We start from the raw sequence: 25,319 nt of genomic DNA on the forward strand, positions 1-25,319 counted from the left end.
GAAAGGAATTTCGGACTACTTGACGGCTTTGCCATGGATTACCACTGGTCCTAACAGTTCCTTTAGCAACCGAAGGCAGTTATGTGGCAGGTGGCACCTTCTCCATTCTTCATTTAAAAGGCTCAATTGGGCAACTTTGTCCCACAGTGCTTTTACCAGGAGTCCATCTAGCTGGCACTGTATATAGCACCTTTCACCGATTAGGCTGATGAGGCTATCTTTAATGAAAGAGGAAATCACCTCCCAGGAGTATGACTTTAGACCTTCGCACTGGGCATTAAGTAACTGATGCCCCTATGTCTCTTGCAGCTGTTGTAGATGAGAACACACTTGGGGATAGTGCTGAGGTAGCTGTTTTACCTCATGCGCCGTTCTCGGGGTTGGTGGGATTTGGATTTGCTTCTAGGGCCTCCTCTGTGACACGGTTACCAGTAGCCCCGCACTGACAACCTCATGTCTTTTAACCCAAACGACCGTGACCATTGACATTTCTTGGCATAATATCCTTCCTCACCACATCTTAAACATTGGACATATAACGCCCTCTGATTTGATGAACGGCATGCCTCACAAGCCAGGTATCTTCTGTTTTGGAACCCACTCCTGGGTCTGAGAGATATAGATGCTGGCTTGGAACGAATCAACTCTTTCACCTCCATCAACTCCGCTCACAGTTCTCCTATTATTTCTTCCCAGTCAGCTCTGGCTGTCCTCCCTTTTGTTGGTGGTTTAAGGTTCACACACAGCGATGGTACTGGAGGGCCTTCATCATGGTCTTTGGACTGACAACTGGGGGTCTCCAACTTCAGCTGACTCATTTTGGTGGTTTTAGGAGCCGAGCCCTTCTTTAACTTCTGTTCGCTCTCTGACTCCAAACAAGCTGCCTCATTCATTTTTTCAATAACCAATGCTTTCAGACCTCAAATAATGCAAAGAAAACAAGTTCATAATCATTTAGAAACAACAATACTAATGTTTTAACTCAGGAAGAATTCATAAATCAATATTTTGTGGTATAACCATGATTTTTAATCACAGCTTTCATGCATCTTGGCATCCACCAGTCTTTCACACTGCTTCTGGCGCAAAAATTTAAGCAGTTCTTCTTTGCTTGATGGCTTGTGACTATCCATCATCCTCCTGATTACATTCCAGAGGTTTTCAATGAGGTTCAGGTCGGGAGATTGGGCTGCCCATGACAAGGTTTTGATGTGGCGGTCTCTTAATTTTTAGCCGAGCTGTATATCAAAGAGTGCAGCATCCATGGTGGGCACCAAGATGTATGCAAACAGTGAATGTAAGAATTTTAAGCTGCATTAGTGCCAAATAGACTATACTTATAAAATACTAATAAAAGGAACTTAGCACACAATTGGCCAATTCATGAGTGCCACCAGCCATGACACAGTGTACCTTTACTAACAGGAACACACTGTTTCAGACCTTCTATGTGGATAGAAATATTGACAGAAATGGAGGTATTTGCATCCCTGCCCATACTGTTAAGGCTAGTTATGATTGATGAGTGAATGTGCTCGGATAAGGTATTATTTGAGAATGCTCGGATGCTAATCAGTGACTTCGGCGTGCTCGAGTAATATGTTCGAGTCCCAGCAGTTGCATGTCTCGCAGCTGTTCGATAGTCGCAACAAAGGCAGGGATAGCCTGTTTGTTAGGAAATCCCTGCAGGTGTTGCGGCTGTTGAACAGCTGGGAGACATGCAGCCGCAGGGACTGTAACATATTACTCGAGCACGCCGAAAACACTCCATTAGCATCCGAACATGCTTAGATAACACCTTATCCGAGCACATTCCCTCATCACTATTAGTGATACCTTAGTGACTAAATGATATTTGGACAGAGGCAATAAGGTGGGCGAGCAATAAATCACTTCTACTTCATAGTTCAAGGAATTCACTTTGGGATCTCCCCCTTTAAGGGTTTAATTGTAGTAGCAGGTGACAAATAATATCTTATATTAGGTCCTATTTTTCTGTTATTTATAAAGCATCGTCTCTAAATTGCAGGGTGTCTAATAACACAGGCCATATACGTATGACATAAGAAAGTTACATAAGTCTGGCACATGGCACAGTAATGAAGGACAGGACATGCTGTACATAGCACACAATGGCAAACTCTATCTGTAGCAGCTGTGTAAATGAGAAACAATACATGCACTGGGTGTTAATTATTTAATGCAGTATCCTCTATTTGCAGGCCGGATAATTTGTTACGTGCTTCTTTGTTTCCTAGTAACACAAATCCTTGTTGACACCGAATACATTTGGCTCGCCTCGGCAATGCCAAGTATGTGTTCAAATCAGTGAAAGTAGTGGTCACTGGGGAGCACCAGGAAAGCGGTGAATGAGGTCAATTAAATTAATGAGCGGTCCAATGCAGCTCCAGCCTTAAACCTCCAATGGAGGATAGTATCTGGGACAATGTAGAAAACGGTCAAAGGAGCGCAAAGAACACAAGGACAAGGTAGTAATTTCTTAAACAGCTATGGAAGGTAAAGCCAGCTCACCGAGTAACCACCGCAGGTGCACGGAACTCCACGTTGATCCACGTAGTCACAAGATGAAGGAAAAAATAAAAAGTCGTTCCAGCTCCATATTTATAAAATTCAGGCTTGAAACTTTATTGTGCCAATGTAAAAGCAGTGGGAATGTGCTCTCCAGATGCACAGCGGGACACGAGCGACGCGTTTCGATCACTAAAGATCTTTATCAAAGCTATATACACAGAGTTCATTACCCAATATATAGATCCCAATGACCAATGAAAACCAAATGAATGGTCACATGATCGGTCGAAAGGTCCTTCAGATGTAAAGGAATCACATTATTGGCGTAATAACGACAAATAACAATTGTTAGCAAATATATAAAATGCGAACATAACATAAAATAGTGAAAAACATGAAAAATCATAAATTTAAAAACATGCTGAGACAAATGCACATAATATCAATAGTGAAACATCAGTTCATTACGTTTGTTGAGACCTGTAGGAAACCGGGTATTGAGGTAGTAAATCCAGAAGGCTTCACGAGTGGTGGAGATACCAGACGGTTTCTTCACACTCGTGAAGCCTTCTGGATTTACTACCTCAATACCCGGTTTCCTACAGGTCTCAACAAACGTAATGAACTGATGTTTCACTATTGATATTATGTGCATTTGTCTCAGCATGTTTTTAAATTCATGATTTTTCATGTTTTTCACTATTTTATGTTATGTTCGCATTTTGTATATTTGCTAACAATTGTTATTTGTCGTTATTACGCCAATAATGTGATTCATTTACATCTGAAGGACCTTTCGATCGATCATGTGACCATTCATTTGGTTTTCATTGGTCATTGGGATCTATATATTGGGTAATGAACTCTGTGTATATAGCTTTGATAAAGATCTTTAGTGATCGAAAAGCGTCACTCGTGTCCCACTGTGCATCTGGAGAGCACATTCCCACTGCTTTTATATTGGCACAATAAAGTTTTAATTATTTTCTTAAGCCCACAATGCGTTCTGACGGTAAACCGTCTTCATCAGGTGGCAATTTATTGTGTTCTTGCGCTCCTTTGACCGTTTTCTACATTGTCCTAAGTATGTGTCCAAGACTCAGAGACCAAGCTTTACAATCTATCCACTTGGCTCCGAGTATGGATAGCACTATTATCCCCATACTTCACATTTCATGGATTATTCCTTTAGATAAAGGTTTGTCCCATGCTCTGTTTTAATTGAAAGGAGCTTTATTAAATACCAACAGGTAAAACACAGTAACATTTTGTGACTTGTCATCTATCTTCCACCTTCTGGTCAGAGGACGAAGCTGAGCCTTAGATGTGTTCGAAGTTATATCACTTGCTAGCACTAGCCAATGGCTATCTTGGGACTATACCCTCTATGTCTGTATGTTATAACTTACCGCTATGTTAGAAAGCAGTGGATTTGGGGCTCAGTAAGAAAAATGCTAATGTCACCAACAGAGCAAATGATGGAGAGTTAGTAGGGTTATTATCTGTCTGATTCCACATGTAACAGCTATTCTTGTGTATGCAAGCCTCCAATATATCAGGGGTAACTGAAATGTGGGCATGCAGGTGCTGGTAGATAATAAAGCACCACTCCAGCGTTTCTTTTTGCGGCAGTGCTGGAGTGGTGCTTCTACTCTAAGGTTCCTGCACCTAGTCTTATACCGAACTTACCCATCGCCATCTTCACCTTCTATTCCCGCTTCTCCTGTCAATCTCAACCAGTTTGTTACCTGCCGGATCGCTCCAGTGTTTGCTGAAACCAGAGGTCACTTTTCAATGCAAGTCTATGAGCGCCTCGTTCTGGCCCTCTGACTTATATTAAGAGCTTATGACCGTTACCTCTGACTTCCAGCCACTCAGCAGTTACGGTCACAAGATGGTGCCGCGGGAACGGAGCAACGCCAGTAGAAAGTGAAGATGGCGGCAGGTAAGTATAATACTGGGGTCAGGGAATGTAGATTAGTAGTACCACTCTAGTGGTGAAAAAAAAATACTGGGCTGGTGCTTTAAATAAGAGTATCCAGAAGGTATTGTAGTAGAAATGTGGTTTTATTCTCAACGCACTTCAAGGTTTCTATGACTGTAAAACCACATTTATGCTACAATACTTTGCCTCCCTGGATAACCTTATGTAATATCTAGCAGCAGCGCAGTATACTCACATCTCCTTTTACCTGATCTCTACATTGGATCCTCCAACCTGTCGGAGCAGCAACAGCTGGATTTATACTTGGAGCCATCCAGGAGTTGCGCTTTATCACAACTTGTATCACCCTTTAACGCTGTTGTCTGGAGAACGCCCTTTTGCACTTGTTTGTCCTCCCAGCTTCCTCCCAGCATTCACCTATGTGTTGACTTTAGCTTTTGGATAGTGTTCATGGTGGGATTAGTCACTAATGTGCATGGAGGCCTCCTGACGCCCCAAACAGATAATGTTGGGGAAGAGTAGGATACAGGATGTCGGATTTTGGACTACTGAACGTTTTGTCCTCCTTGATATATGACGCCACAAAGAGAAGTTTAGTTGTGGCTCTCAAAGAGAACACTGGAGCGCCCAGTTGAGCAGTCTTGTGTGAGGTGGATGGGAAAAATAACTGCTGGCCAAACAATCTCCCGAAAAATGATTCAGCTGACAACTACCTATTGTGTATGAGGCCAACAGACAGTGTTTCATAAGGTGCAACTTCAATGCAATATCCAGGCTCTTCCCAGCTGACCGTGAAGCCAGTATATAGAAATTGTCCACTGTGGCCACCGATTGGCTACAGAAATCAACTTGCTGGACACTGGTATATAAAGGCCAGGAGCACGGCCACAGTGTCAGTGTGGGATGGCCGGGTGGAAGAACAGATGAGCACTGCTGCTCTTATATATCACATTTGCATCTGTTTTTACATTTTTTAGAAGTTGTATAACCACATTGACCTTGACAATTTATAGGCATTTCTACTTTGTTCATTCGAAGGTTGATATTCTTTACAACATTCACTGCATAAGAATGAATTATCAATCATCCTATTTGGTTTATAGAGATTTTAACTCCTTATGAAATGCTCATTTTGTTATCAATTTGAGCCTTTTCTGCTAAAAAAGAAAGATTTTAATCCAATAAAGAACAGTATAATTTTATTTCTATTATTAGTCAGTAACGGAAAGTATTTTATAATTTTGATTCATCATCAATTCCTATTTACAAAAAATTATTTATCTGACTTGATGACAATTTTTTTTGCTTTAAAAGGTCTTTAGAGAATTGGGTAAGCATTGTGTCCTGTTACCTTTTATACCCTTTATTATGATGTACAATAACAAATTGTATTGTGGAACCGTGTTAGCCAGAAAAATCAATGTGAATACTTTTCTGCCCAATGATGACAAAAGTATTCTAGGAGTGATACCTTTATTGGCTAACCAGAAAATAATATGTTTACAGGCTTTCAGAGCACAGAGGCTCCTTCTTCAGGCTGATTACAAATAGATTAATAAGAAACAAGCACAACATTTGAAGCATACTACAGCAGGATATTTGTTAGGGGGTGGAAAGTGTGATGAGTCTATACATAAGCCAAGGTAATCAAATTAGGCATTTTCTTACAAATGGAGAGGCAGTGGGAATGATGTTCTTAGTTATTTGGAGTCTGGTGGAGGTGTGAATTGTATCCATGTAGTGACTCATAAATCCTGGTGTTAAATTGAGTCCTAGTGTCAACGAATTAAACATATTCATTAGTTTGTATTCCCAAATTTTTCTTTCCCTGTGGTCCTTAAAATTACCTTTAAGTATTAAGACTTTTAAATCTGTCATACTGTGTCCAGGTCCAGAGAAATGTTTTCCCACTGGTGTGTCCACTTCATTCCTGATTGTGTGTCTGTGTAGATCCATCCTAGTTTGTAGTCTTTGCAAAGTTTCCCCTATATAAATACTTCCAGGGCACCTCGTACATTGTATCATGTACACCACGTTGGAGGATGTACAAGAAAAGGAACTCATGACCTTATAGTCCTGATTTGTGTTTGGTACACGGACTACCCGTATATACTCGAGTATAAGCCGACCCGAGTATAAGCCGACCCCCCTAATTTTGCCACAAAAAACTAGGAAAACTTATTGACTCAAGTATAAGTCTAGGATAGGAAATGCAGCAGCTACCGGTGAATTTCAAAAATAAAAATAGATGCTCCATACTGTTCATTATTGCCCCATAGATGCTCCATATAAAGCTGTGCCCCACATATAATTCTCTGCACTGTTTATTATGGCCCCATATAAAGTTGTGCCACATATAATGCTCTGCACCGTTCATTATGGCCCCATATAAAGTTGTGCCACATATAATGCTCTGCACCGTTCATTATGGCCCCATATAAAGCTGTGCCACATATAATTCTCTGCACTGTTCATTATGGCCCAATAGATGCTCCATATAAAGCTGTGCCACATATAATGCTGTGCATCGTTCATTTTGGCCCCATAGATGCTCCATATAAAGCTGTGCCATATATAATGCTCTGCACCGTTCATTATGGCCCCATAGAGGGTCCATATAAAGCTGTGCCATATATAATGCTCTGCACCATTCATTATGACCCCATAGATGCTCCATATAAAGCTGTGCCCCACATATAATGCTCTGCACCATTCATTATGGCCCCATAGATGCTCCATATAAAGCTGTGCCATATATAATGCTCTGCACCGTTCATTATGGCCCCATATAAAGCTGTGCCATATATAATGCTCTGCACCGTTCATTATGGCCCCATAGAGGGTCCATATAAAGCTGTGCCATATATAATGCTCTGCACCGTTCATTATGGCCCCATATAAAGCTGTGCCACATATAATGCTCTGCACTGTTCATTATGGCCCCATAGATGCTCCATATAAAGCTGTGCCACATATAATGCTCTGCACCGTTCATTATGGTCCCATAGATGCTCCATATAAAGCTGTGCCCCACATATAATGCTCTGCACCATTCATTATGGCCCCATAGATGCTCCATATAAAGCTGTGCCATATATAATGCTCTGCACCGTTCATTATGGCCCCATATAAAGCTGTGCCATATATAATGCTCTGCACCGTTCATTATGGCCCCATAGAGGGTCCATATAAAGCTGTGCCATATATAATGCTCTGCACCGTTCATTATGGCCCCATAGATGCTCATTATAAAGCTGTGCCATATGGAATGCTGCTGGTGCTGCAATAAAAATAAAAAATCACATACTCACCTCTCTTCGCTCAGGACGCCGGCGCTTTCAATATTTACCTGCTCCTCGCGCAGCTCCGTCTCCAGCACTGACGCTCAGCAGAGGGCGCGCACTGACTACATCACCGCGCCCTCTGACCTGAGCGTCACAGCCAGAGGACGCTGGAGACGGAGCCGCACCAGAACGAGGAGCAGTAAATATCGCGCAGCGCTGCGCTCCCCGTATACCTACCTGCTCCTGGTGCGGTCCCTGCAGTCCCTGCTTCTTCCACCGCTGCATCTTCTTCCTGTATTGAGCGGTCACAGTTACCGATCATTACAGTAATGAATATGCGGCTCCACCTCTATGGGCGGTACCATGTGACCGCTCAATTCAGGAAGAATCTGCAGCACTGGAAGAAGCAGGGACTGCAGGGACTGCGCCGGGAGTAGGTAAGTATAACTAGACAGCGCCCACTCCCCCTCCCCTGCCGACCGCCGAGTATGACTCGAGTGTAAGCCGAGAGGGGGACTTTCAACCCCAAAAAATGGGCAGAAAATCTCGGCTTATACTCGAGTATATACGGTATATTTGTTGGTAATATGTGGGTACACTTTTGCATTTTTTATTGTTACAAGGGAATGTGCCAGTCACTGATAGTGATGAGAGGACACTTCTGACAAGGAGATTCCTTAAGTTAGGGGGCTGTTTATAGGAGAGAAGTGGTAGTTCTGGGAATATGTCTTTCAAATTGTAATCTCTATGGAATATTGGTTGGAGATCAGCACCAATTTTCCTTAGGATGCTCATGTGGGGGTTGTATGTGACCACAAGAGGTACCCTGTTGTTATCCTCTCTGTTTGGAATCCAGGAGGCTGTTTCTTGGGATCCTTGGAGCCCTGTGGATCTGCTCATCTATTACCAGTGGTGTTATGAATAGGTAATTCAGAACCACAATGGACCTTGAAGTTCAGAGCACACAGATTTAGCAAAGTGAGGCCCGACTTACTGAATAGACCGAGGATAGGAAAGATAGCTTTGCGGTTAAACTTAGGAGAGGAAACCTTCATAGGAATATAACGAGACAACAACCAAACCAAATCCCCAACACGAAGTCGGGGACCCACACAGTGTCTGCGATTAGCGAAACGTTGAGCCTTCTCCTGGGACAAGGTCAAATTGTCCACTACATGAGTCCAAATCCGCTGCAACCTGTCCACCACAGTATCCACACCAGGACAGTCCGAAGACTCAACCTGCCCTGAAGAGAAACGAGGATGGAACCCAGAATTGCAGAAAAACGGTGAAACCAAGGTAGCCGAGCTGGCCCGATTATTAAGAGCGAACTCAGCCAACGGCAAAAAGGACACCCAATCATCCTGATCAGCAGAAACAAAACATCTCAGATATGTTTCCAAGGTCTGATTGGTTCGTTCAGTCTGGCCATTTGTCTGAGGATGGAAAGCCGAGGAAAAAGACAAATCAATGCCCATCATAGCACAAAAGGCTCGCCAAAACCTCGAAACAAACTGGGAACCTCTGTCAGAAACGATGTTCTCTGGAATGCCATGTAAACGAACCACATGCTGGAAGAACAATGGCACCAAATCAGAGGAGGAAGGTAATTTAGACAAGGGTACCAAATGGATCATCTTAGAGAAGCGATCACAAACTACCCAAATGACCGACATTTTTTGAGAGACGGGGAGATCCGAAATAAAATCCATAGAGATATGTGTCCAAGGCCTCTTCGGGACCGGCAAGGGCAAAAGCAACCCACTGGCACGAGAACAGCAGGGCTTAGCCCGAGCACAAATCCCACAGGACTGCACAAAAGAACGCACATCCCGCGACAGAGACGGCCACCAAAAGGATCTAGCCACCAAATCTCTGGTACCAAAGATTCCAGGATGACCAGCCAACACCGAACAATGAACCTCAGAGATAACTTTATTTGTCCACCTATCAGGGACAAACATTTTCTCTGCTGGGCAACGATCAGGTTTATTAGCCTGAAATTTTTGCAGCACCCGCCGCAAATCAGGGGAGATGGCAGACACAATTACTCCCTCTTTGAGAATACCCGCCGGCTCAGGCAAACCCGGAGAGTCGGGCACAAAACTCCTAGACAGGGCATCCGCCTTCACATTTTTAGAGCCCGGAAGGTACGAAACCACAAAGTCAAAACGGGAGAAAAACAGCGACCAACGAGCCTGTCTAGGATTCAACCGTTTGGCAGACTCGAGATAAGTCAAGTTCTTGTGATCAGTCAAGACCACCACGCGATGCTTAGCTCCTTCAAGCCAATGATGCCACTCCTCGAATGCCCACTTCATGGCCAGCAACTCTCGATTGCCAACATCATAATTTCGCTCAGCAGGCGAAAACTTCCTGGAAAAGAAGGCGCATGGCTTCATCACCGAGCAATCAGCACCTCTTTGCGACAAAACAGCCCCCGCTCCAATTTCAGAAGCATCAACCTCAACCTGGAACGGAAGCAAAACATCTGGTTGACACAACACAGGGGCAGAAGAAAAACGATGCTTTAACTCTTGAAAAGCTTCCACAGCAGCAGAGGACCAATTGACCACATCAGCACCCTTCTTGGTCAAATCGGTCAATGGTTTAGCAATACTAGAAAAATTACAGATGAAGCGACGATAAAAATGAGCAAAGCCAAGGAACTTTTGCAGACTCTTCAGAGATGTCGGCTGAGTCCAATCATAAATGGCCTGGACCTTAACAGGGTCCATCTCGATGGTAGAAGGGGAAAAAATGAACCCCAAAAATGAAACCTTCTGAACACCAAAGAGACACTTTGATCCCTTCACAAACAAAGAATTAGCACGCAGGACCTGGAACACCATTCTGACCTGCTTCACATGAGACTCCCAATCATCCGAGAAGACCAAAATATCATCCAAGTATACAATCAGGAATTTATCCAGGTACTCTCTGAAGATGTCATGCATAAAGGACTGAAATACTGATGGAGCATTGGCAAGTCCGAATGGCATAACTAGGTACTCAAAATGGCCCTCGGGCGTATTAAATGCAGTTTTCTATTCATCGCCCCGTTTAATACGCACAAGATTATATGCACCACGAAGATCTATCTTGGTGAACCAACTAGCCCCCTTAATCCGAGCAAACAAATCAGATAGCAGCGGCAAGGGGTACTGAAATTTGACCGTGATTTTATTTAGAAGGCGGTAATCAATACAAGGTCTCAGCGAACCATCCTTCTTGGCCACAAAAAAGAACCCTGCTCCCAATGGCGATGACGACGGCCGAATATGACCCTTCTCCAAGGATTCTTTTACATAACTCCGCATAGCGGCGTGCTCAGGTACAGATAAATTAAACAGTCGACCCTTAGGAAACTTACTACCAGGAATCAACTCGATAGCACAATCACAATCCCTATGCGGAGGTAGGGCATTGGACTTGGGCTCATCGAATACATCCCGGTAATCAGACAAGAACTCTGGGACCTCAGAAGGGGTGGATGATGAAATAGTCAGAAATGGAACATCACCATGTACCCCCTGACAACCCCAGCTGGACACAGACATTGATTTCCAATCTAATACTGGGTTATGGACTTGTAGCCATGGCAACCCCAACACGACCACATCATGCAGATTTTGCAACACCAGAAAGCGAATATCCTCCTGGTGCGCAGGAGCCATGCACATGGTCAGCTGGGTCCAATACTGAGGCTTATTCTTGGCCAAAGGCGTAGCATCAATTCCTCTCAATGGAATAAGACACTGCAAGGGCTCCAAGACAAACCCACAGCGCTTAGCAAACTCCAAGTCCATCAAATTCAGGGCAGCGCCTGAATCCACAAATGCCATAACAGAATAGGATGACAAAGAGCAGATCAAAGTAACGGACAAAAGAAATTTCGACTGTACCGTACCAATAGTGGCGGACCTAGCGAACCGCTTAGTGCGCTTAGGACAATCGGAGATAGCACCACAGTAGAAACACAGCCCATTCTGACGTCTGTGTTCTTGCCTTTCAGCTCTGGTCAAAGTCCTATTGCACTGCATAGGCTCAGGTTTATACTCAAATAATACCGCCAAATGGTGCACAGATTTACGCTCACGCAAGCGTCGACCGATCTGAATGGCCAAAGACATAGACTCATTCAGACCAGCCCTTAAGGGCTTCAGAGAGACCCTTTCTGAAGATTGCTGCCAAAGCACATTCATTCCATTGAGTGAGCACAGACCACTTTCTAAACTTCTGACAATAAATCTCTATCTCATCCTGACCCTGACACAGAGCCAGCAAATTTTTCTCTGCCTGATCCACTGAATTAGGTTCATCGTACAGTAATCCGGGCGCCAGAAAAAACGCATCAATATTGCATAATGCAGGATCTCCTGGCGCAAGGGAAAATGCCCAGTCTTGAGGATCGCCACGTAATAAAGAAATAATAATCTTAACTTGTTGAACTGGGTCATCAGAGGAGCGAGGTTTCAACGCCAGAAACAGTTTGCAATTATTTTTGAAACTCAGAAATTTAGCTCTATCTCCAGAAAACAAATCAGGAATAGGAATTCTTGGTTCTAACATAGAATTCTGAGCCACAAAGTCTTGAATATTTTGTACTCTTGCAGTGAGAAGATCCACACATGAAGACAGACCTTTAATGTCCATCACCACACCTGTGTCCTGAACCACCCAAATGTCTAGGGGGAAAAAAAGGCAAAACACAGTGCAAAGAAAAAAAAATGGTCTCAGAACTTCTTTTTTCCCTCTATTGAGAAGCATAGTACTTTGGGCCTCCAGTACTGTTATGAATAGGTAATTCATAACCACAATGGACCTTGAAGTTCAGAGCACACAAGTGACCTGACAAAAACCACAAAACATAGGACGAGCTCTGAGACGTGGAAACTCTGCTGACCGCAATCCCTAAACCTATCAAACCACACTAGAGGTAGCCGTGGATTGCGCCTAACGCTCCCTATGCAACTCGGCACACCCTGAGAAACTAGCTAGTCCTGAAGATAGAAAAATAAGCCTACCTTGCCACAGAGAAATTCCCCAAAGGAAAAGGCAGCCCCCCACATATAATGACTGTGAGTAAGATGAAAATACAAACACAGAGATGAAATAGATTTAGCAAAGTGAGGCCCGACTTACTGAATAGACTGAGGATAGGAAAGGTAGCTTTGCGGTCAACACAAAAACCTACAAACAACTACGCAGAGGGGCAAAAAGACCCTCCGCACCGACTAATGGTACGGAGGTGCTCCCTCTGCGTCTCAGAGCTTCCAGTAAGCAAGCAAAACCAAAAAAGCAAGCTGGACAGAAAATATAGCGATAAAAGTAACACAAGCAGAACTTAGCTTATGCTGAGCAGACAGGCCACAGGAACGATCCAGGAGGAAGCAAGACCAATACTAGAACATTGACTGGAGGCCAGGATCAAAGCACTAGGTGGAGTTAAATAGAGCAGCACCTAACGACTTAACCTCATCACCTGAGGAAGGAAACTCAGAAGCCGCAGTACCACTTGTGACCACAGGAGGGAGCTTGATCACAGAATTCACAACACAGTGGATGGTATCCTTGTTGTAGGAATGTATTCCTCAGTGATCACAGCTGTAGTTCCCTGTCTTTGCTGTCTGAACAGATCCGAATATACCTCAGAACTTGACTGTAGATGATGGAATTTTTTGTGTGTTCTGGATGAAAGCTGTTCCATCTAAGATAAGCCGGATGTCTGGTGGGCTTGTAGTAAATGGATGTCTGTATGGCATGGTCCTTGATGTATATGGTCATGTCCAGAAAATGTATTTGGGTCTTTGAAATGTTGAGGGTGAGCTTGATGGTTGGGTGGTACTTGTTGAAGTTATTGTGGAAGGTGAGTAGATCATCTTAAGAGCCTGTCCAGATTATTAGCAGATCATCAATGTGGCGGAAGTATGCAAAAGGTTTAACAGAGCAAGATGACAAAAATTCTTCCTCTACTTTCGCCATAAATAAGTTAGCATATTGTGAGGACATTTTGCTTCCCATGGCGCTGCCCATACACTGTTGGTATAAATTGTTCCCAAAAGAAAAATAGTTGTGATGGAGCACAAACCTGATAAATTGCAGTGTTGGTTCTGTGGCTAGATTGTTCTTTTGAAGGAAATATTTACATGCTGCAATTCCATCCTCATGAGGAATATTGGAATAGAAAGACTCTACATCCATAGTGGCTAGTATCGTGTCCTCTGGAAGTGGGCCCAACGCTGAGAATTTGCAAAGAATATCCGTGGTGTCCTGGATATAGCTGGGCGTGCACCTCACCAAGAATTTCAGAATGTTCTCCACCCAGCCTGAGATATTCTCAGTTAAAGTCCCAATACCAGAGATGATAGGCCTCCCTGGATTACCCTTTATTACAGAGACAATTTGCAGCTTAATAACAAGACCAATTTTTACAATTCTGACCACTGTCACTATATATATCACAAAATCCCAAAATGTAATGAAAACCTTTTAGACAATAGTTCAAAACACAATTCCCCATATATTTAGGGGAGGAAAAGGCATACAAGGAAAGTAAAATTAAATATAACTTTATTGAAACAAACCGTAGATAACACAATGGGACCATAAAACTACAAGAACAAGGAAAATCTTATAATAAAAACAGAGCAGGCACCGGACAAATACAATCTGCTGGACATAAACAGTATGCATTATTTATGAGATAAAATCATTAATTGCAGTCCTATAGTGTAAATGGCAGATATAATGATGCACAGCTTTAAGGTGAAAAAAAGCCAAAAAATTGGCCACAAAAATGACTAACAAGCTGCGATATAGTACAAAAGGTTGCATGAATTTATCACATACGTGAAATTACCAATCAGGTGTTGTATACATAATAATAGCTGAAGGTAGCCAAGGGGTAATGAGTAAAGTGCAATTAGTGCTGAAGACCTGCGGTTATATGAAAACCTGAAGGACACAATACGTAACCCACATAGAGCTACTAGTGGATTGTAGTTCTAATAAACAATACATACCAAGAAAATAATACACATAAGGCATATGGAAGACAATGGATATGCAATAAAGTGCAATTAGTGCTGAAAGCCTATGGCTATATGAAAACCTAATAGGCACAATACGCAACCCATGTAAGACTACCAATATAATGTAATTGTGATGAACAATAACATGTCTATGTGGAAATAAAGCATGTATGCACTGAAGTTTAAGTAGATGGTAGGTAACATTTATTTGATATAACTTGTGTTTATTTATTAAAAAAATGGAATTATGGCAAAAATATTGAAAATTTTGCAGTTTTCAAACTTTGAATTTTTATGCCCTTAAATCAGAGAGTTGTGTCACATAAAATACTTAATAAATAACATTTCCCACATGTCTACTTTACATCAGCACAATTTTGGAAACAAATTTTTTTTTTAGGACGTTATAAGGCCATGTTCACACGATCCTTTTTTTCTTGCGGAATTGCCGCGATTTTCCCGCTGCGGGTCCGCAGCTGTTTTCCATGCAGGGTACATTACATTGTACCCTATGGAAAACAGGAACTGCTGTGCCCACAATGCGGAAAATCAAAAAAAAAGCCGCGCTGAATAGCTGCGGGAAAAAAGAAGTACCATGTCACTTCTTTTTTCGGAGCCGCAGCGATTCTGCACCCATTGACCTCCATTGTGAGGTCAAACCCGCAGTAAAACCCGCAGATGAAAAAAATATCTGCGGGTTTTACTGCGGTTTGTGGTGCCGAACCGCTGCAGCAGGAAGTGCGGGGAAGCGGGCGGAAGTGCGTGGGCGGAGTGTGGCTGCCCCCCCATGCTCCGATCCCGCCCCCCCGTGCTCCGATCCCGCCCCCCCGTGCTCCGATGCCCCCCCCCAGTGCTCCGATGCCCCCCCCCCCGTGCCCTAATCTCCCCCCCGTATACTTACCCGGCGTCCCGGTGTCCGTCCGGCCGTCTTCTCCCTGGGCGCCGCCATCTTGCAAAATGGCGGGCGCATGCGCAGTGCGCCCGCCGAATCTGCCGGCCGGCAGATTCGTTCCAAAGTGCATTTTGATCACTGAGATATAACCTATCTCAGTGATCAAAATAAAAAAAAATAGTAAATGACACCCCCCCCCTTTGTCACCCCCATAGGTAGGGACAATAAAAAAAAATTAAGATTTTTTTTTTTCCACTAAGGTTAGAATAGGGTTAGGGTTAGGGGTAGGGTTAGGGGTAGGGTTAGGGTTAGGGGTAGGGTTAGGGGTAGGGTTAGGGTTAGGGTTAGGGGTAGGGTTAGGGTTAGGGGTAGGGTTAGGGGTAGGGTTAGGGTTAGGGGTAGGGGTAGGGTTAGGGGTAGGGGTAGGGTTAGGGTTAGGGGTAGGGTTAGGGGTAGGGTTAGGGTATTTTCAGCCATTTTAACCCTAAAAAACTTCCTAGAAAACACACAGACTCTGCATAGAAAACTGCATAAAAAAAGGATCAAAAAAAGGATCAAAAAAAGGATCAAAAAACGCATCAAAAAAGGACAAAAAAAGGACCAAAAAAAGGACCTGCGTTTTCTGCCAAGAGCTGCAGTTTTTTAAAAAACAGTCCTGAAAAAAAAAGGATGGAAATCAGGAACGTGTGAACATACCCTTAAGGTTAAAAGTTGATGAGCGAATTCTAATTTTTCCAACAAAATTTACAAAACCATTTTTTTAGGGACCACCTCACATTTGAAGTGACTTTGGGGGGGTCAATATAACAGAAAATACCCAAAAGTGACACCATTCTAAAAACTGCACCCTTCAGGGTATGGAAAACCACATTCAAGAAGTTTATTAACCCTTAACCTGCTTCACGAGAACAAAAGCAATGTGGAAGGAATAAATGAACATTTTACTTTTTCACGAAAAAATTACTTTGGAACTATTTTTTTTATTTTCACAAGGGTATCACGAGAAAATGGACCACAAAATGTGTTGCTCAATTTCTCCTGAGTACGCAGACACCCAAAATGTGGGGTAAAAACACTGTTTGGGTGCATCGTAGGGCTCAGAAGGGAGGGAGCACCATTTGACTTTTTGAACGCAAAAATTGGCTGCAATCAATGATGGTGCCATGGCGCATTTGGAGACGCCCTGATGTACGTAAACAGTGGAAACCCCCAATTCTAACTCCAACCCTAACCCCAACACACCCCTAATCCTAATCCCAACCCTAACCACAAGACACCCCTAACCCTAATCCCAACCACAAATCTAACCCCAACACCCCTATACTTAATCCCAATCCTAACCCTAGCTCTAACCCTACCCCTAACCCTAGCCTTAGCCCTACCCCTAGCCCTAACCCTAACTTTAGCCCAACTCTAAACCTAATGGAAGAATGGAAATAAATTTATTTTTTTATTTCATTATTTTTCCCTATCTAAGGGGGTGATAAAAGGGGGTTTTATTTACAATTTTTTTTTTATTGGGATAGTGACTATCACAGTGATCAAAATGAACCAATAGAACCAATGAACCAATTTTTCCTATTGTTGCCAGGTGCAATCTTCTTATTTCTTTAAGCATCCGTGTAGTTTATTGTTCATCTAGATCTATTTTTGCACTTAATATTCGCATCCCAGGGATGAATGTTGCCACCTACATGTAATCTGGCGTACCGCCATGTTTCCTCTGCTATATCTCCTTGTTGTTATACACTGCATACAGCATGTATACTTGTATAGTTGTTATTTGTATTGTTAAATAAATAAACTTTGTACTTGAATTTTTTAAATTATGTTGCTTTGGACATTAGTACTCCATTTTTTCTTGGTTCTATCTATCTGGAGTTGTCTATCTAATTGGATACCCATGAGGTGTTCTGGGAGAGTTGCTGTTGTGTGCTCTCAGCCACAATATATATTGGTGCTTTACGATTCTGTATATATATATATGTTGGAGAGAGTAGTTGAGCTTAGGAAGTAAAACCATTTTAATTAAGTTTATACGGCCAGCTACAGATAATGGGAGTTTACCCCACGAGGCAAATTTTACTTTGACTAATTCCAGTAGGGGAATAATATTAAGTTGTAGATCAAACTCACTGTCTTTGGATATGTTAATACCTAGATATTTAAAATGAGAGACCACAGGCAGCGAAAACAAAGTAGCAAGGTGGGTCAATGGGCTATGAAAGAGAGGCAATAGGGCAGATTTATCCCAATTAATATATAATCCGGAGCATTTACTAAATTTATCTATAATAGTAACCGCATGCGGGAGCGTCTCTTCTGTCCTACCCATGAATAAAATCATATCATCAGCATATAAGCCAATAGTGTCTAGACGATCGGCTATTTTTATACCCACAATATTTGGAGAGGATCGCATGCGTATAGCCAGTGCCTCAATTGCAAGAGCAAAGATAGCTGGGGATAAAGGGCATCCCTGACGTGTCCCTCTAGATAGAGAAAATGACTCCGAAGCCAAATTATTTATAATTATACGAGCTTTAGGTTTTGCATATATTGCACCTATCCATTTTTGAAACCTAGCCCCGAAGCCATATCTCCTCAGACATTTAAATAAAAAAGGCCATTCAAGAGAGTCAAAGGCTTTAGCTGCGTCCAATGATGCCAAAGCCCAATTATGATCCGGCACTAAAGAACTATATTGGATTACTGATTGGACCCATCTAATATTAATAGAGGTATTTTTACTGGGCATGAAACCAGTCTGGTCAGGGTGTATAAGTTTTAGTATAATAGTATTTAGTCTAGTAGCTAGAACCTTGGTGAAAATCTTATAATCCACATTAACCAACGATATGGGATGATAAGATCCACATTCAAGGGGGTCTTTTCCTTCTTTCTTAAGTATAATGATATTAGCTTCTTAGAAGGAGTCCGGCAGATATTCCTCCTCCCCAAGCCCCTTAAATACTTTCAAAAGAAGTGGCAATATATCTCTATACTTTTTGTATACTTCAATGGGAAACCCGTCTGGTCCAGGAGCCTTCCCAGAGGCCATATCCATCATAGCATTTTCATTTTCTTCTATGTTAAAATCAGCGTCCAAAAAAGCTTGTTCAAGAGAACTCAGCGTGGGGAACTCTATATCCGACAAGTAGTCTAAACATTCTAGGATTCCAAGGCCACTCCCAGAACTATATAATGCTCTGCAGTAATCATAAAATCGATGAAGTATATCCTCTGTTGAGGTCACCATCGAAGTATCCGCTCTCCGAATTTGAAGAATAGTGTTAGATGTGTTGTGCTGACGCACCAAAAAAGCCAAAAACTTACTAGATTGGTTCTCCAATTCAAAGTAGGACTGACAGGTAAAAAATAACTTACATTTAGATTTGATATCCATATATTGGGTATATAACCTCTGAGAGGTCAACCAAGCCATTCTGTTTTCATTAGTCTGGCTAGATAAGTAAGCTGCTTCCGATTCATTTAGTTGCAGTTCCATCTTATCATCCTCCTCAAAGGTTATCTGTTTAATATAAGAGATTGTAGAGGATAAACATCCTCTCAGATATGCTTTAAGGGCATCCCTGAACAGATTAATATTATGGGGTTCAGGATGGGTTTCAATAAAGCAATTCAATTGATCTATAGTTCTGTCAGTGGGACCTATTAATTTCAACCAGAATGGGGTTAACTTCCAGAATGTGTTATGTTTTGATTGGCCAATATTAAGTTTAAGTATAACCAGACTATGATCTGAGATTCCCCTTGGACCATGTTCTAGGTTATCTACCCATATCACTAGATCACTGTAACCGAAGATATAATCTATATGAGACAAAGTACGTCTAGTGGACGAGTGACAGGTGTACCCCTTTACCTGAGGATGACGTATCCTCCATATATCCAACCAACCACTTCCCCCCATAAACAGTGCTAGTGGAGACAGAGCTGTAGATGGGGTTACCCCTGAGATCCCATCATCCAACCTGATTCTATCAAGGGAATCATCCATCACCAAATTAAGGTCCCCCATACAGTACATATATAAAGTATGCATCTGGGTAGTTTAGAGCAAAGCTCATTGCCTTTTGAAGAACTGACACATTGGCCGGAAGAGGATTATAAATACACAAAATTACATAGACTCTTGAGTTTATCAATGCATATACAAAGACAAAACGTCCCTCAGGATCTCTTCGGGCCTCTTTAACATTCCACCTAACATCCCTATGTATTAACAATCAAACCCCTCTAGAATAACTGGTATGAAATGCATGAATGTACCATTGTACCCAAGGTTTCTGTACAAACCTAGCTGAGTCTCTAGTCAGGTGCATCTCAACCAACGTCACAATATGAGGACGATAACGTTTAATTTGGGAAAAAACCTTAATTCTTTTCTGAGGAGATTTGAGACCCCTCACATTCCATGTCACAGATAGCTTCGGAACCCATATCATTCTATCTGAATATGGTATGCATATCACACAATAAAAATTATAAGCATCGTATATAGACTCTCGGCGGCAGTACCTACAAAAACAACAAACAAAACTTTTGAAAAGAAAAACATCAGAAAGTTCAAAAATAAAGGAGCAAAATTCCACGCTCCTATCCTGATTTAAATCGGGGGACACTCTCACTGAACACAGTGTCCGGTATTACTGTGAAGTCGGATGCCAATGCGACGAGCTCCAATCATATAGGTAGTAGAAAAGATCCAGTTATCTGCCAGTAAATCAGGATTCCTGTCCACGTGAGCCTTTATGGGACCGCACCCAATCCATTGCCTCCGCTTGGTTCGTAAAAAATATGGAGGAGCCTTCATGAGCAATTCGAAGTTGGGCTGGATATATCATTGAATAAAGAATATTCTTTTCCCTGAGCTTCTTCTTGACTTCCATGAATTGGGCCCGCTGCTTCTAAAGTTCCATGGAGAAATCAGGAAATATTGAAATCATAGCACCATTAAACTTAATAGGACTCTTTTGTCTCGCCATCCTTAATACAACATCTTGGTCTTTGCAGTTAAGGAGACATGCTAAAAAAGGCCAAGGTGGAGCGCCCAGTGGAAGCGGTTTTGTAGGGACTCTATGAGCCCTTTCCACTGAAAAGGTGGAAGAGAAATTATCCCCTAAAGTATGTTTAAGCCAGCCTTCTAAAAAATCCTCAGGCTGTTGACCTTCTGAGCGCTCCGGCAATCCTATAATCCGGATAGTATTCCGGCGCAGTCTGTTTTCAAGGTCGTCTGCCTTTTGTTTCCAGGCATTTATGGAGCCCGTCACTTTTGTTAGCCTAGCCTCCAAAGGTATAAAGTTATCTTCCAGATTGGACACTCTTCTTTCAACTTCTGTAACACGACCACTCATAGCATGTATATCTTGCCGGAGACGCCCCACCTCAGAATGCACGTCTTCTATTTTCTCTGTCAGGGACATTCTAGTTAAAAATATGGCCTGCATTAACTGTTTGGATGTCTGTCTAAGGGTTAGATCCTCCTGTATACCATCCTCCTCACCATCAGAAGCACGGTTTTTACGTTGATCAGCAGCTTTAGCTTGTGATGTAGCATTCCTAAGGGATCGTGCATTATCAGATGGATCAGTCCTTGCAAATTCTTTCATTTTATCAGCTATCCCTGAGCCTTTAGAATGACTCATAGTTAATAATGATGAAATATAATAAGCTGAATAGTATGGTTATAGAGTCTCCTCTTCCTGAAGACCATCCATAGCAGTCACAAGATAATGAGCATAAATCAAGAAGCTCTGATCAGGTTTATAGAGCGAGATATCAAGTATTATGACAGATTTGCTGGTAGTATGCAAGTCTTATATAGCAAGGTTTGAAAAAGCGCCTGCAGGGACAGTGGTAGGAGTACAGAAACCTCTCAGGGTGACAGGAGCTTTTGTGCCGTTAATTTATCACCTAAGGGAGTATGGGGCTCATATCTCAGAGCACAAACTGCACCTCCCTCCAAGTACCTCCAGGATGCAGCCGCACCACTCCGTCAGCCCTCTCAGAAGCAGAGTGTGCAGCGCCGTGCCTCTTCCTGATAGAGCGGACAACAGATAATGGCTGCCATCCACAAGCCTCACTTTCCCGCCAGAGCCCTCACACAGCCCGATGCACCGGAAAGGCTCCACACCGCTCTCCCCCAAGAACGGGAGGTCTCCAGGAGTCCGGGATCCCACTGCTGGCAGGTAAGTATAAATATCAGCGATTAAATGCAGGATTTCGTCCATGATTATGGGAGCTCCGTCTAACTGCGTCCTCTTAGCACCGTTACATCACTCCGCCCCAAGTACCCTTAATTGCCGCCGTGAAAAGGCATATCGGCGGTCGTTAAGGGGATATGATTGTCAATATGACCAACAGCTAGTGAAGGGCATCCTTTTGTCACAGTCCACTGATTATGGTGGTCTATAGATTGCTCTTGGGTACATTAGTGATGACCTCTTAGTGCTTCTCTAAACTTCTGTAACCTATTGCATAGAATATACATATAACCGGATGATATGTAATGAATGATGTATGATGAAGATATAAGGTCAGCAGTAAATACAGCAAAACTTATAGAGCTACAACCCAGGTAAATAAAGACACTCGGTGCCCTGTGAAACTTGTTTGGGTATCATGTAACAAAACATTCAGATGCTTTCATAATGTGTTGAAAGATAATAGAGAATGGGAAGTGGAATATGAGAAGTCATTAGTTTGCAGATCTTTGTTAATGTGCTTTTGTACTCCATTGGCATTATCACAACTATGATAGATTTGAATAAAAGCAGGTCTAAAGGATTTTACTGTAGGGCAAGATGCCAAGGAGCCATACATGCCTGAGTGATAACCTTTATCACATTGCCATGGCAGCAAGGTTTGCCCTCACTTGATCCAAACAAATCCACCTTTTTGTATCCACTAATGTCCCTGTCAACTTCTGTCTTATACAGTGCTTAGCATAAATGAGTACACGTAACAGATTTTGACATAAATCCTTTAGCTTGCTATCAGAATCAACATTTTTTTATGGGATACCATATAGCAAAATACTGCCACAAATGTGGGCCATTGATTGCAAGCATGATTTGTTGTTTTGAACAGCTCAAAAAGTTTTTTTTTTTTAACCAAAAATTAATGTAAGACCATGTTGCAAAAATAAGTACACCTCAATCGAATTCTTAGGAGCCAAGCAAAAGTTTAGACTACAACATTGTAATGACTAATAATTCAACTTCAGGTTAGTCTAATTATTCATTAAACAGATGTCCATAAACCAGTTGACTATGAAAGGGCATTACTTAACAAAGAAAACCCATTCCCATTTCATGCTGATAGCAATAGCACCACATGGAAGAGAAATGTCACAAGGCCTAAAAAGAAAATTATTTTTTAAGCAAAAAAGGTGAGTTGCTTGCTCAAAACTTGTCCGTAGAAGCCCTTGTAAGTGCTACCAGCCTTCCACTGCAGGCATTTCTTTCCAGTATGTTAATACATATTTCCTTGGCAAGGATATTCATTTGGCATAAGTTACTTCAGTGGGGATCTCTGGATATGTTCACAGAGCTATGTGTGATTATGAGAGCAGGTCTCACACTGGTAACATTCCCTTTCATTTATAATTAGCTCTGGAGGCAGATTCTCATAAAGATCAGTATCCGGCCTGTAGATTTGAATATTTCATTTGCATATAGGAAAAATATGAATTTCTCCAAAATAAGATATTGAATCGCAGATATCAAGATATCATTTTATTCAGATTTCTGTAACCTGTATGCCCATATAGATGGCTTAGAAGGGCTGATCCTACTGACAGATTTCCTTTAACAAAGAAAATTATTAAGTGATATATTACAAACCATTAGAAGCTAAGACTACATTGACACTCATATTACTATCACAGACATTGTCATGCCCTTTAGCAACCTAAAAACTCAAACAGAAGACTAGACTGGTCACAGCTTTTTGTAATTTATATGAATTTGATAGCGTATAATAGGAACATAAGACACCCACATAATACAAACAATTTCCTCCCTAACTACAATGTAATGTGTTGAGTTTTTGAAGGTCAGAACTGATCAATTTTCATCTCCATTTTGGAGCAATGAAATGCAACACAATAAGACATTAAACAATCTCTTCTTTGGACACAATTCACACGTGTAAATTATTTATCCCCTGAGGAAACAGATATTTGGTCCCAGAAAAAAATCTAACATGTGTTTTGTTATAAAAAGGGCAGATGACCTATATTTGTAAAGTGAGGAAAAAGATCAGACAACTACGTCCATCTCTGATAAAACTTTAATCAAGAGGTGTCGGTGTGAGCTTACAGCCTGTCCTCGATGGTGACACTGTGTCAGTAACTTTCTGTCTGGCCTTTGTTGGGGATGCAATATCAATCTTTTATCTCCATTATAAAAGAAGGACCCATTATTCTTCTTCTCTATGTTCCCACCAGCTTCACATGGACAAGAGACCTTCGGACAGAAACCTCAGCTTAAAAACAATGGAACTGGAAGAAATCGCAACCAAAATTTCTGCTCTGGACAAATGGAGAGCAATATTCAGTTCTCAAGGGTGAGGCGGTCAATCATAGGGGGAGTAAATTACTTTGCCGGTATTGATTTCCTGGTCCAGCTTTTGCAATATGTTTGAAAGCATCTATTACTTTTATTGATTGCAGATTGGAGATCAGAAATCCAGCAAATCAGGTAATTCAAGTCGATTTATCATGATAGTACAATGGACTTTTGCAACGTCTTTGTTTATACTCCATTATTGATAGAAATGTGCGATGAGTTAGTGTTCAAGAAAACTTTGTATTTTGTAGAAAATACTATGTGCTATGTGTGTAGATGAAGAACACACCAGATACATCAATTTAAATATTTTGCCCAGAAATTAACAGGATCTAAATGGCATATACACATTTCTAACCCGTGAAGTACAGATCTATAGTAGGTCTATTGGCCCCACTGTATGACAAAATGCTTCCAATTTTATCTGGAGGCTTTTTTTATGTTCCTTTATTTTTTATGTATTTTTTCCACTATTTCATCAGATATATTCCATTGTATCCTACAAAATTATAAGCCATGAAAAGCATTACAACACTATAGCACATTAATATTAATATACGTAATGGATTGTACTGCAGCAGACGTGCAAAGAAAATGTCAGATTACCAGCATTTACCCCAAGATACTGCAGGGTGACCTTCATCCACAGCACTTACACATCTCGTCCGTGATAGCATAAATCATTAGTGCTAGGTTTTGAGGAAGAGGACCGGCACCACTAAATACATAGGGAAATGTGCCATATACCGAAGAACGAATGTAAGGAACCAAAGAAGTATGAAATAGGCACTAATATCCCAGCAATATCGCCAAAAACCAAGGATGGTAAAAAGGAAAATATTTATTAAACATGTAATGAAAAAACAAGGGTTAAAAACATATAAAAGACTATAAATTCCTTAATCCATATTAACAAATATTAATAAAACAGTGATGGAATATGAAGATAAATGGGAAAAAGTCAAATGTTAGTATGCAAAATGAAAACCTAATAAAGTATAAAGGCTATAAGACACCAAGATAGTACACAAATAAGAG

The 25,319-nt window shown here is 41.7% G+C and overlaps 1 protein-coding gene across 1 annotated transcript in view; it reads left to right on the top strand.

The window, feature by feature from the left end:
- MINDY4B (MINDY family member 4B) overlaps nt 1–25,319 on the top strand; it is a 128,537-nt gene that overhangs the window by 27,153 nt on the left and 76,065 nt on the right. Inside the window, exons 2-3 of the mRNA XM_069727515.1 lie at nt 24,161–24,279; nt 24,386–24,413. Coding sequence (XP_069583616.1) covers nt 24,167–24,279; nt 24,386–24,413 — 141 coding nt within the window. The 5' untranslated portion in view covers nt 24,161–24,166. The remainder of the gene's footprint in view (nt 1–24,160; nt 24,280–24,385; nt 24,414–25,319) is intronic.

Source organism: Ranitomeya imitator, chromosome 5 (assembly GCF_032444005.1).
Source record: "Ranitomeya imitator isolate aRanImi1 chromosome 5, aRanImi1.pri, whole genome shotgun sequence".
Lineage (NCBI taxonomy): Eukaryota > Metazoa > Chordata > Amphibia > Anura > Dendrobatidae > Ranitomeya > Ranitomeya imitator.